We start from the raw sequence: 13,940 nt of genomic DNA, 5'->3' as shown, positions 1-13,940 counted from the left end.
ACAAACAAATAATGGCTTATTTGCTACATGAGGTTTATTTGATTGAATAGAAGTTTCGTAATGCTTAAGTTGTTACAAGTGCGCTGATATAAGTAGGGTATGTGACATGGCAACTTTGAGAACAAAAAAACACTTTATATCGGATGAGGCTAGTAGCATCGTATCTCTCCATTGAATACAGGCGGCTGACGTCAACAACCCTCATCGAATATTCAAACATGATTGGGAGCTAGACAGCTCGCCCATGTTGCTTTGTGGACAACGACTCCCATTGTTAGGGCACAGAGACTTGTATCTTGTCAGTATATCCATGTTCTTTGTCCAAACTCGAGCTCTCGAACTACACAAGGAATTATGGGATTTATTGATGTTTGTCATTCACAAGGGCCTGCAGACTATATTTTAGAACATTATTTAGATAGTTTATCTTGTAGAATGTCAAAACAAAAATTTCCACACATAAAAAAATGACCGACTACATAATCACATGGTACATAACAATTCACATTTTCTGAAGCATAGGCCTAATGTGAGATTGAGAGTTGACAAGACATTCAATGAATAAGAATTGATTCATTAATTAAATTCATATAATATTTTTATATATATAATATTGTATTTTCCCTCTATTCTTTCAAAATTTTTACATTCCAAATACAAACTTATACATGCAAACAACAACTTACATACACACGCAAACAATGACTACATCTCATCTGCCCAGACCCCCATGCTCACACCCCCATCCCTATTGCCTGCATTATTGTTTGCCACTTAGCCTTAAATTATACCAATTTGTTTTTCTCAGTCGCCCATAATATTTCAATAATGAATCATTCGATTTTTCCATTGTGTCAATGAAGGCTGATTGATTGACATTCAAGTTTTTAGTATATGTTTTTTCAAGATGAGTGATATATTTTGACAAAACATTATGGTCCACCGCTCTTTCAATTACATAGATAGACTGACCAGGTGAATCCAGGTTAAAGCTATGATCCCTTATAGATGTCACATGTTTTTTTATTTTTTTTATTATTATTTAAAAAAATGTTGTAGCTTTATTTAACTAGGAAAGTCAGTTATTAAGAACAAATTCTTATTTACAATGACAGCCCACCCCAGCCAAACCCAGACGATGCTGGGCAAATTGTGCGCCACCCTATGGGACTCCCAATCACGGCAGGATGTGATACAGCCTGGTTACAGCCTTTATTTTGTTAAAGCCACTTACATCAGTGTCGATTAAGAGGAGGAGACAGGTTAAAGAAGGCTTTTTAAGCCTTGAGACAATTGAGACATGGATTGGGTATGTGTGCCATTCAGAGGGTGAATGGACAATACAAAATATTTAAATGCCTTTGAACGGGGTATGGTAGTAGGTGCCAGGTGCACCGGTTTGTGTCAAGAACTGCAACGCTGCTCTTTTTTAAGTTCAACAGTTTCCTATATGTATCAAGAATGGTCCACCACCCAAAGGATATCCAGCGAACTTGACACAACTGTGGGAAGCATTGGAGTCAACATGGGCCAGCATCCCTGTGGAATGCTTTCGACACCCTGTAGAGTCCATGCCCCGACGAACTGAGGCTGTTCTGAGGGAAAAGGGAGTGGAGAGCGAACAACTCAGTGACAGAGTTAATTAAGAAATGAACATCCCATCATGCTTAGGTTCATGTATTATTTTGGCTACCTTGGTTAGAAGACAAAATCTCATTGACTTTCAAAGAGCGGTCTCAAAGGAGCATAGGCGGTTTTCTGTTTTTCTGTGTGTGTGTGTGTGTGTGTGTGTGTGTGTGTGTGTGTGTGTGTGTGTGTGTGTGTGTGTGTGTGTGTGTGTGTGTGTGTGTTCAGATCTCAACCCAATTGAACACTTATGGGGGTTTCTGGAGCGGCACATGAGAAAGCGTTTTTCACCATCATCAACAAAACACCAAATGATGGAATTTATCATGGAAGAATGGTTTCAGACACTTGTAGAATATATGCCAAGGCGCATTGAAGCTGTTCTGGCGGCTCGTGGTGGCCCAACGCCCTATTAAGACACTTTATTTAGGCAGTTACCTGTATTTATACCACAGCATAGTTGAATACTAGTTTCTGATTAGCTAGAAGGGCATTATAGAATGGACATTAAGTAAGGGATAATCAACGAGGGGCTATGCGTTCTATGGAAAGGGTGTTCCCGACGTGCTAGTGGAGTGGAACTGACCTTCCACGGAGTTGCTTTTATATTCCAGAGAACCCATATTCAATTCAACTTTTGCTTTTAAAGGCAGCTCAAACAAAACATGCACAAATTAACTAGCCATTGAATTTTACCGTGCAAATATACCATGCGTTATAGGGAAATAATGCATTCTCTAGAATGCCCTTCAAGCCAATTAGAAAGGAGTATTCAACAACACTGGTATATTCTGGTTGCTAGCTGGCTAGCTAACATGCAAGGGATAAGAACATTGCCAGCGAGCATGGCAATGGAACATAAAGAACGAACGACTGGGTCGAGTCCATAAATTTTGAACTATCAGGAATCAAGGTAAGACCCAGGTGCAGACTGTGTCGAAGTAACAATGTTTATTACAGCAACAGGGGCAAAGGTACAGGACGGCAGGCAGGCTCAAGGTCAGGTCAGGCAGAGGTTGGTAAATCCAGAGGTGGGGCAAAGGTACAGGACGGCAGGCAGGCTCAGGGGCAGGCAGAGTGGTCAGGGGGGCGGGTACAGGGTCAGGACAGGCAAGGATCAAAAACCAGGAGGATGAGAAAAGAGAGACTGGGGAAAAGCAGGAGCTGAATACAAAAACGCTGGTTGACTTCACAAACAAGACAAACTGGCAACAGACAAACAGAGAACATGGGTATAAATACACAGTGGATAATGGGGAAGATGGGCGACATATGGAGGTGGGTGGAGACAATCACAAAGACAGGGGAAGCAGATCAGGGTGTGACAGAACTAATCAAACGAACGACTGGGTCGTGTCTCTAGCAACCAAAAGATGAGAAAGTATGAAGTTGCTTATATAAATTAAAATATCAACGACAACATTTTATTTATATTTGGTAAATGTGTGTGTTAGTAATGTTTTCTTTGGCAACTGTGGTATAAACGGGATAAACAGTTTTAACAAATGCAACAGAATAAACTTTGCTGTTATTCTGGCTGCAGAGGTAATGACTGTGCAGCCGTGGCTAGTTGGCTAGCTAGCAGCAAGCAAGAGATTAGAACGTTGCCACTGAACATTTTTTTATTTATTTTTTTATTTCACCTTTATTTAACCAGGTAGGCAAGTTGAGAACAAGTTCATGGCAACGGAACATGGCAACGGAACATAAAGAACGGATAACTGAGTCACGTCCGTAAATGTCGAACTAATCAAAAGAACAACTGGGTCGCATCTCTAGCAACCAAAAGATGAGAAAGTATGAATTTGCGTGTGCTTTCATATTGTTTTCTTTGGCAACTGTTATAAGCGGGATAAACGCCAATGTTCTGTACATAGAAACCCACAGTGGAGGTGTCATAAGACCCATAAAACCTAGTGGTCAAACAGGGAAATGGTTCCAATGGTTTTTAAACCATAAATTTTTCCTATAGGGAATTTTAGAAACACTTAAAATAAGGGCTGTGTTTCGTGTAGGCTTACCCTGGCGTGACGTTTTGATAACATGTAAATCTCTCTCGGACAAGGTGACTTATCAATATATTCAGCTCTATTTACTCTCAGATTTTAAAATGCTAATTAGCATCAAAGTAGGCCTCATGCAAAACTACAAATCCCTGCAAGCTCCTGCACGTCATCTCTAGCTGACACCTTTGCTAACAGGTATTGTGTCAATTTAAAACTTGCATGAGACAGTTCACAGAATTATCAATTCAAAGAAATGTAGCCAAATTTTGAATTACTACATTTAGCTAACATCAGAGATTCTTACCTTTGCCTCGATTCGGCAGTCTCATCCAGATCATCATGACATTTGTAGTTCTTTATGATAGCCAAATTAGTAGCTAATTAGCATTTCATTTTTGGGGGGTAAATACAGGCGAATATACTGATAAAAGTCACCTTGTCCTAGTGAGATTTTCAAAACGTCATGCCTGAGTAAACAAATACAAAACACTGCCTTTATTTTAAGTTTTTCTAAAATCCCCTTTGGGAAAAATGAATGGTGGAAAAACGATTGGAATCATTTCCCTGTTTGACCGCTAGGTTTTATGGGTGTTTATGGGTATTACTGTGGTACTCTATGACCTTGGAAAAATGAACTACACAAAGGAACTCGGCTCCGCCTCATCCCGCTGCGTCGTCCATTATTTCCCGAGGTAATGTACAAAACATACGCGTTTATTCCTTACATTATGTATGTATCTGCCAACATTTTGGAAGTTAATGGCTGTGGATATAGATATAGTGGTGCCTTTGGAAACAACTACCATTGAGAAGTGAAGTTAGAGAAATTAAAAATATAAATTAATGTGTCTGACAGGAGAGGGGGCTATCTATCCTGTTTTGTATATCTAACTTGTGAGTCATTTAAAATACTGCCTTATTGTGAGGAAGAGCATTCTTCATATAAACCTCTGGGGGGAGATTAAGTTAAGCAAAATATCAATCAGTGAAGTTTTGGTAGTCTGAGACGTTAGGGAGCTAAGAAACTAAAAACCTTTAATATTTTGCGCTCACTTGAGCAATCTGTACAAAAAAAGATAGACATAGGGCTAAGTGAAGCTGAGTGAATGCGTCAAATAAATACAACCCTCACCATTAACACCAGAGTTATTATCTCAGGTGGGCTTGGCAGAGTGAGGCAGGAACGTTGGCTCCACTTCCCAAGCAGAAAAACACATCAAACAGCCAGTGGAGTCCACTTATTTTTGCAGGATACATGGGTTTATTATGTTTTATACAACTAATTGGTCTGAAATGCTGCTCTGTTCTCAATAGAAAGAAGAAAAAATGAGGGCATTTATTGACTGAAAGCAACATGTTTCAACATCAGCATACTGGGATAAGTGTGAGCACGGTGGAAAGAGCAACATGGTTATTATAATAACAATGAAAAGCGACCGACACACTGCCATTAGATGGATAACTACAACACACTGGTATAGCAGTACTTAGAGTAGGGTACCTCCATGTTCCAACAACAAAGCAGATAACATTGATGGGCCCTTCAGTTCCAAAGACCAAACCACCAATGGGAAGGCCACAATAGCCTACTCCCCCATAGTTACAGCCTTTTGTGAGACTTTGTGGTGGAAATGGAAGCTTCAGAAAATGTTCTATGGCCACTTAAAGCGATAATTAACTTTTTTCAAGCTGTAGCTTATTTTAATTTTACCTCGCCAGGAGATTCTGGCCATTACTAAATAACCAACTAACAAACTTAAAAATAGTTTGGATGACAGTTTTTAAGTGGAAACTCGACTAACATTTAAAAAAAGTGAACTATCCCTTTAAAAACCAGTGGCAAGACAAAGGGAAAGAAAACAAACAGGTCATGCCACGATTGGTTTTCCACACATGCCCCAGCCTCGTACACCACAATGAACACAGGTTATTTTATAAATAACCAAAACCATAAAACATACAGTACTCTTTTTTTGTCACATTAAACCCAATCAAACAAAAAGCATGACAGTGAAGCTTTACAACGGAACAAGAATGGATAATCTAATCAACATTGAGAGTCCAGACTCAGGAGAGGTTGGAGGAGGGGCCGACCCCTAGTCCATGAATCCTCCATATCTCTTCTGTATTTCAGCCAGGGGGGAATCACCCCGCTCCCCCTCCCAGGAGCGTTTCAGGAGACCCCCCTGGTTCTTCTGATCCTCCAGCCACTCAGGCCTTCCCACCCTCCTCATGAAGCCCCCGTAGCGCTTCTTCAATGGCCTGCCCACCCCCTCCAGGCCCCCCAAGTCCCCCCCTCTTCTCATGAACCCCCCATAGCGCTTGGCCATTTCTCCATCCCTCTGGTCCTCAGCCTCTGCATTCAGAATCTTCAGGATCTCCAGACGGATGTCCTCTTCCTCAGCCACAGGGCTGTTCTCTCCTCCCTGCACTCGCCCCACCTCTACGGGTGAGCGCCTCCTGATCATGAACCCCCCGTAGCGCTTCATGAAGCCGCCATACTTCTTGGCCAGTTGGTGCTGCTGGCCCTGCACCTCTTCCTGTTTGACATCATCTACTACAACGCGCTCCTCCTCTAATAGGACGTCTCGGCAGAGGCGGAGCTTCGTGGTGTCCAGGCTGCCCTCACATTCTATTGAGCATGTCTGTAAAGACAGGAAGGGAAGAGGAACCTCAAAACACAGAGGTGGATCAGCGGTCACAAACCCATACCTTACTGGAAATCTATTTTCATTGGAGACTTGTCTCTATCAAGGGGCTCATGGTACACAGCCGTGAAGCAGCAATGGCAAGAAAAAGTATGTGAACCCTTAGGAATTACCTAGATTTCTGCATAAATTGGTCATAACATTTTAAGTCACAACAATAGACAAACACTTTGTGCTTAAACTAATAACACAAATTATTGTCTTTTTCTTGTCTATATTGAATACATCATTTAAACATTCACAGTGTAGGTTGAAAAAAGTATGTGAACCCCTAGGCTAATGAATTCGACAAAAGCTAATTGGAGTCAGGAGTCAGCTAACTTGGAGTCCAATCAATGAGACGAGATTGGAGATGTTGGTTAGAGCTGCACTGCCCTATAAAAAAAACACTCACAAAATTTGATTTGCTATTCACAAGAAGCATTGCCTGATGTGAACCATGCCTCAAACAAAAGAGATCTCAGAAGACCTAAGATGAAGAATTGTTGACTTGCATAAAGCTGGAAAGGGTTACAAAAGTATCTCTAAAAGCCTTGATGTTCATCAGTCCATGGTAAATTGTCTATAAATGGAGAAAGTTCCTCACTGTTGCTACTCTCCCTAGAAGTGGCCATCCTGCAAAGATGACTGCAAGAGCACAGAGAATGCTCAATGAGGTTAAGAAGAACTCTAGAGTGTCAGCTAAAGACTTACAGAAATCTCTGGAACATGCTAACATCACTTTTGACAAGTTTATGATACGTAAAACACTAAACAAGAATGGTGTTCATGGGAGGACACTATGGAAGAAGCCACTGCTGTCCAAAAAAAACATTGCTGCATGTCTGAAGTTCGCAAAAGAGCACCTGGATGTTCCACAGCGCTACTGGCAAAATATTCTGTGGACAGATTAAACTAAAGTTGAGTTGTTTGTAAGGAACACACAGCATTATGTGTGGAGGGAAAAAAAGCGCAGCACACCCACATCAAAACCTCATCCTCAACTGTAAATTGTGGTGCAGGGAGCATCATGGTTTGGGGCTGCTTTGCTGCCTCAGGGCCTGGACAGCTTGCTATCATCAACGGAAAAATGAATTCCCAAGTTTATCAAGACATTTTGCAGGAGAATATAAGGCTATCTGTCCGCCAACTGAAGCTCAACAGAAGTTGGGTGATGCAACAGGACAACGACCCAAAACACAGAAGTAAATCAACAACAGAATGGCTTCAACAGAAGAAAATACGCCTTCTGGAGTGGCCCAGTCAGAGTCCTGACCTCAACCCGATTGAGATGCTGTGGCATGACCTCAAGAGAGCGGTTCACACCAGACATCCCAAGAATATTGCTGAACTGAAACAGTTTTGTAAAGAGGAATGGTCCAGAATTCCTCCTGACCATTGTGCAGGTCTGATCCACAACTACAGGAAACGTTTGGTTGAGGTTATTGCTGCCAAAGGAGGGTCAACCAGTTATTAAATACAAGGGTTCACATACTTTTTCCATTCTGTACTGTGAATGTTGACATGGTGTGTTCAGTAAAGACATGAAAACGTATAATTGTTTGTGTGTTATTAGTTTATGCAAACTGTGCTTGTCTATTGTTGACTTAGATGAAGATCAGATCAAATTGTATGACCAATTTATGCTTAAATCCAGGTAATTCCAAAATTTTTCTTGCCACTGTATTGACTGGAGTGACAGAGTGATGTATTTGTTTTCAATAAAAAAAGCATATTTTACATATAAAGTAGTGTTTAGTTAAACAATATTTAACAGGGGATACAACAAGTCAAATTCTGGTGCATGGAATACTCTGGGTGTGGCTGCTACTCTCGCCATTGTCGGAGAAACACGGTTGGATGTATGAACAAATTCATTCTATTTGCCTATTCCAATGTGATGTTCATGCTCTACTCGTTTTAAGAGTCATTATATTGAAACAGATGGAAAGACACTTATCTGGTGCATTTTACCACTTTTTAGAATAACAGTTAATGAGACATGATGTTCCTCAAAGCCTGATGTTCCTCAAAGCCTACATCTTTAATGCCAAACATGTATTTGTATGTCTGAGCTGTCAAAGCAGAAGGAGAAGAGTGCTTTTGTATAGCCTACATATAATTCTGAATACATTATCTGATAGAAAATAACTTCTCAAATGAATGTTTATTTTACTGGGGGTATTTGAATGATATGAAAATATGCTATCTACCAACATTTTTATTGAGGCTGTATTGGACCACCAACATGCTGCCCCCTGATGGAGCTAAAACATACTAAGGGCCACAAATAAAGACAGGTTTGATGGAGATACTGAATTTATGCCATTGTGGTAAGATTTTAGACTTTTTGTTCGATGTTGAGAATTTGGGATAGGCCAGTACTATTGAATGGCTAATCAGACACTGATTCAGTCACTCCTAAATTGCCTTTAATAGCCTACATTTCAAGAATCGAAGTGACAAGGCTCCCGTGAAATTGATGATGCGCAACAGTCTTGGTTTTACTGCAGGCTATATGTAATAAATGAAACCAAATCCTCATCTCATTTCAAAACTTCATGAAGCATGGCAAAAATAAATGCCTCGTGGTCTCATGTTGTCGCCAGTTAGACCAACAACACAAGTTGTAGCCTAGATTAAAATCCAACCGACATGAATCATTAATATCAAATTGATGCAATTGACATTATCGGTTGCCTAATTTAATTGGTATTACATTGTCTACGTGCATCAAAATAAATGAAAAAGAGTTTAATAAAGTCGTGTTCCAAGGATACACGCACCTCATGGAACATTGCCTATCCATTGCGTCTTTTGGTGACCAAAAAACACAGGTGAGTAGCCTACTGCGTAATCTTTCCTTACTTTTTCCCGCGTCTAACTTGTTCGTATCACCCCGTTACTTTACTTTAAATATATACTTTAAAACATGTCCAAATGTACTTGACCTACCAGAGTGGTAATCGCCGTCTGATGCCCCCGTAGACGGCTGAGGCAGAGCGCACAGTCCTTCTCGCAGTCCGCTCCGACCGTCAGCGCAAAATACGCACCGAGAAGCAGTATCCGTAGTGAGTTCCCCGACAAAGCCATAGACTAGAGAAAATATTTTGGGCAGAGAAGCAAACAAATACTGGATTAGAAAACGTTTGTGATGAAGAGTTTTACTTATTGTTAATTTCTCACGAAGTGATAAAACATGGACAATACGAAAAAAGCCATGTATGTGCCCAAGTGGACACTAAATTAAACTCAGTGATCTTTCCAAAGTAACAAAGTTGCCAAGAAGAAACAAACCAAGAAAAGCCAATACTTGCCTCTGTTTTTCTGTTTAGTCCAAGTCCTGTTGTGTTGCTGTAGGAACTGTTGATTGTGAGGCTCTGTAACAAATATATTACCCTCTTGCAGTTAGAAAAAAAGCACTTGCGATTGAGCCAATCAGCTTTCTTTGAAATCGCACGGCTGGACAAGCTTGTGTGTCACGAAGCCAAATACTCAGGAGGAAGATGCTCAAAATGTATGTTGTATGAGTTAAGTTCATAACGCAATTTTAGTGTCTTGATAGGTATAAGTACTTCTCCAAAAACGTCATCATAATGTATCCAGTCATCAGAAGAGAATTTCACGCATAAACGGACGCAATTCCTTAGATTTATTTTACCTTAGATAATAGGATATTTGTGAAATTGTACTTTGACATGTATTATAATACGCTTTGTGTTTGCCTTTAATAATGGAGTAAATATGTAAATTTACATAATGAAAATGTTCACTAGATAACAGAGATCAATAAAATGACTTCTCAGTCATAAAACATGAGATGATGATCCCGATGCTATCACATTAGTTCTGTCATAAAGTAGGGTGCTAGACATTACAGCTGAGATATTCACAGACATACTCATCTTGCTCTGAGAGATTATATCACATAGAGCCAAGAGTTAGCACCTGTATAATGAAACCAAATCCTCATCTCATTTCAAAACTTCATGAAGCATGGCAAAAATAAATGCCTCGTGGTCTCATGTTGTAGCCAGTTAGACCAACAACACAAGTTGTAGCCTAGATTAAAATCCAACCGACATGAATCATTAATGTCAAATTGATGCGATTGACATTATCGGTTGCCTAATTTGGATGCTACCTGTTCCAGACCTGCTGTTTTCAACTCTCTAGAGACAGCAGGAGCGGTAGAGATACTCTCAATGATCGGCTATGAAAAGCCAACTGACATTTACTCTTGAGGTGCTGACTTGTTACACCCTCGACAACTACTGTGATTATTATTATTTGACCATGCTGGTCATCTATGAACATTTGAACATCTTGGCCATGTTCTGTTATAATCTCCACCCGGCACAGCCAGACGAGGACTGGCCACCCCTCATAGCCTGGTTCCTCTCTAGGTTTCTTCCTAGGTTTTGGCCTTTCTATGGAGTTTTTCCTATCCACTGTGCTTCTACACCTGCATTGCTTGCTGTTTGTGGTTTTAGGCTGGGTTTCTGTACAGCACTTTGAGATATCAGCTGATGTAAGAAGGGCTATATAAATACATTTGATTTGATTTATAAGATACTGAATATGCACTTACATAAAACATAACAGTCAAGATTAATCATGAAGTTAATATTTGATTGTGCATTAGCAATGTCTTCAGTCAATATATGTTTCACATAGGGATTTGTTACAAAAGCGTCCATTGAAATATGTCTAATTGAGTCGTTATAAAACGTTTCCTTGCTGAATTTCTTCTAGGAACCATATCTGTCAGTCAAGGACTGTCAAGGACTGATCCTTTTGTATTGGGCTGAATATAGGCCGTCATCTCTCTTTTAATTCAAACTGTCTTGATACTGTTAACAGCCTTATTAACTGTGAAAGTGTTTGTTGGGAAAGAAGAGCTACAGGCAGATAAAGTTGAAAGCAATCAGTTGCCATAAGGATGGTCTACAGCTGTCTTGTCCTTATCACAGTTTGCCCAGTGAGTAAACAGTCAAAAGGGAGAGGACAGGTTGGGAAGGATTTGAGCAATTACTTTCACCTCTGATGATTGCTGATGTTGCCTCTGTCTAGGGTATTAATGGACCTGAATACTATAGTTCGTAGAAACCAGAAACCCTAGACCCACTCCAATTTGCATACCACCCCAACAGATCCACGGATGATGCAATCTCTATTGCACTCCACACTGCCCTTTCCCACCTGGACAAAAGGAACACCTATGTGAGAACGCTATTCATTGACTACAGCTCAGCGTTCAAAACCATAGTGCCCTCAAAGCTCATCAATAAGCTAAGGACCCTGGGACTAAACATCTCCCTCTGCAACTGGATCCTGGACTTCCTGACGGGCCGCCCCCAGGTGGTGAGGGTAGGTAACAACACATCCGATACGCTGATCCTCAACACAGGGGCCCCTTAGGGGTGCGTGCTCAGTCCCCTCCTGTACTCCCTGTTCACTTATGACTGCATGGCCAGGCACGACTCCAACACCATCATTAAGTTTGCCGATGACACAACAGTGGTAGGCCTGATCACCGACAACAACGAGACAGCCCATAGGGAGGAGGTCAGAGACCTGGCAGTGTGGTGCCAGGACAACAACCTCTCCCTCAACATGATCAAAACAAAGGAGATGATTGTGGACTACAGGAAAAAGAGGACTGAGAACACCCCCATTCTCATCGACAGGGCTGCAGTGGAGGAGGTTGAGAGCTTCAAGTTCCTTGGTGTCCACATCACCAACAAACTAACATGGTCCAAGCACACCAAGACAGTCGTGAAGAGGGCTCGACAAAACCTATTCTCCCTCAGGAAATTGAAAAGATTTGGCATGGGTCCTCAGATCCTCAAAAGGTTCTACAGCTACACCATCGGGAGCATTCTGACTGGTTGCATCACTGCCTGGTACGGCAACTGCTCGGCTCCGACCGCAAGGCACTACAGAGGGTAGTGCGAATGGCCCAGTACATCACTGGGGCCAAGCTTCCTGCAATCAAGGACCTCTATACCAGGCGGTGTCAGAGGAAGGCCCTAAAAATTGTCAAAGACTCCAGCCACCCTAGTAATAGACTGTTCTCTCTGCTACCGCACGGCAAGCGGTACCGGAGCGCCAAGTCTAGGTCCAAGAGGCTTCTAAACAGCTTCTACCCCCAAGCCATAAGACTCCTGAACACCTAATCAAATGGCTACCCAGACTATTTGCATTTCACTGTTGTATTCGGCGCATGTGACTAATGAAATTTGCTTTTATTTGATAACTGTGTTTAAAAAGTTAATCCTATTGAAGTGATATGAATGTGCATGCTGTTGTGTGTGGCAATGCCAATGATTATGCAGATAATGATATTGATGACAATGACGATAACGACGAAGGTGAGAATGATGGTGACAATGATGAAGACTAGTCTTGGTTGAGTCACAGTTTATGTAAACCCATGGTGCTATTACACCCACATTACAGCACTCAGCTCTCCAGATGAGATCGGCATGTCAGATGGCACCCGTAATAGCTGTTATTTCATTTAAATGTGTTATTTTTCCTGGAGCAAGGGAAGCCAGTGGGCCAACAGGCTGTGTAGATGACATACTACTGTGCAACAATATGGCTTCCCATGTCCCCTGACTCCTGATGTCATTCTATTCTAGAACCCTAATGGAAGTCTCAGTGGTTGGCTGGGAATAATGGTATGAACCAAGAGAAAATCATTTCAGTCTAGCCTACACAATTTTCTGTATCGTTTTTTCGTTCAAAACTATGAACTACAAGCTTAATCTTTAAACTCAATTGAAGTGGTTATTCCCTTATTTTTGCAGTTTGTGTGTAATTTTTCTGTGTATGAAAGTCCACTCCAATCCAGTGAAATACAGTGTAGCTCAACCGTGTGTGATGTGTGTGCGCCTAAACATTAATAATGTAGGAAATCCTTGTTAAGCCTTTCACAAAAATGTCCACTGTACAAACAGACCATCCCCGATGATGACTACTAATATTCAAACACATCCCTGTTTACAATACAACATGTGTTCACAGCATCACAGGAAATGATTCTCCTGGCAACACAGCTTCTAGGAACCTACTCAATATGAGGAGTCTATTAGTTATGGGAAGTAAATACTCTGGATGCGTTCCACATGGCACCCTATTCCCTATGTAGTGCACTACCTTTGACCAGGGCCCTCTGGTCAAAAATAGTGAACTATATAGGGAATAGGGTGCCATGTTGGACGCATCCAGAATGACACCATGCTAAACAAGATCAGATATCAGTTTTGACTGCATATCCTGGATGCTGAGCCATATGATAATGAGGTTTTGCGGTTGTGAAACCATTCGGATTTAACCAATCCTGTGTCATGTTGCATTTGATCATTGTGATCCCCTTTAAGGTGATCTGTAGTATTAGCTGTAACAACAATTCCCCCTCCTTATATAAGCTACTGTCCATCTTTGAGTTGTGGGCTTTTACGTCAAAGATACCCTAGTACTGGTCTCTGCTCTATGCTGCCGCTGTCATACGATTTACATATGCAAAATGATCAAATTACTCATCTGATTTAAAAACAAAACCCTTGGTTTTCCACTCTGATGAGAATGATAGATTGTGTTATATGCCCACACA

The 13,940-nt window shown here is 41.1% G+C and overlaps 1 protein-coding gene across 1 annotated transcript; it reads right to left on the bottom strand.

The window, feature by feature from the left end:
- Positions 1-4,869: 4,869 nt before the first annotated feature.
- On the bottom strand, positions 4,870-9,844 carry penka (proenkephalin a). Its single transcript, XM_029725935.1, has 3 exons — positions 9,637-9,844; positions 9,275-9,415; positions 4,870-6,277 (listed from the first exon to the last, which is right to left on the bottom strand). The coding sequence occupies exons 2-3, from the start codon at positions 9,410-9,412 to the stop codon at positions 5,729-5,731; spliced, it is 687 nt and encodes a 228-aa protein (XP_029581795.1). The 5' UTR covers positions 9,413-9,415; positions 9,637-9,844; the 3' UTR covers positions 4,870-5,728.
- Positions 9,845-13,940: the final 4,096 nt, after the last annotated feature.

This window comes from Salmo trutta, chromosome 31 (assembly GCF_901001165.1).
Source record: "Salmo trutta chromosome 31, fSalTru1.1, whole genome shotgun sequence".
Taxonomy (NCBI): Eukaryota; Metazoa; Chordata; class Actinopteri; order Salmoniformes; family Salmonidae; genus Salmo; species Salmo trutta.
Note: the sequence above shows the minus strand (reverse complement) of the source record. Positions and strands in the feature narration are given on the sequence as shown.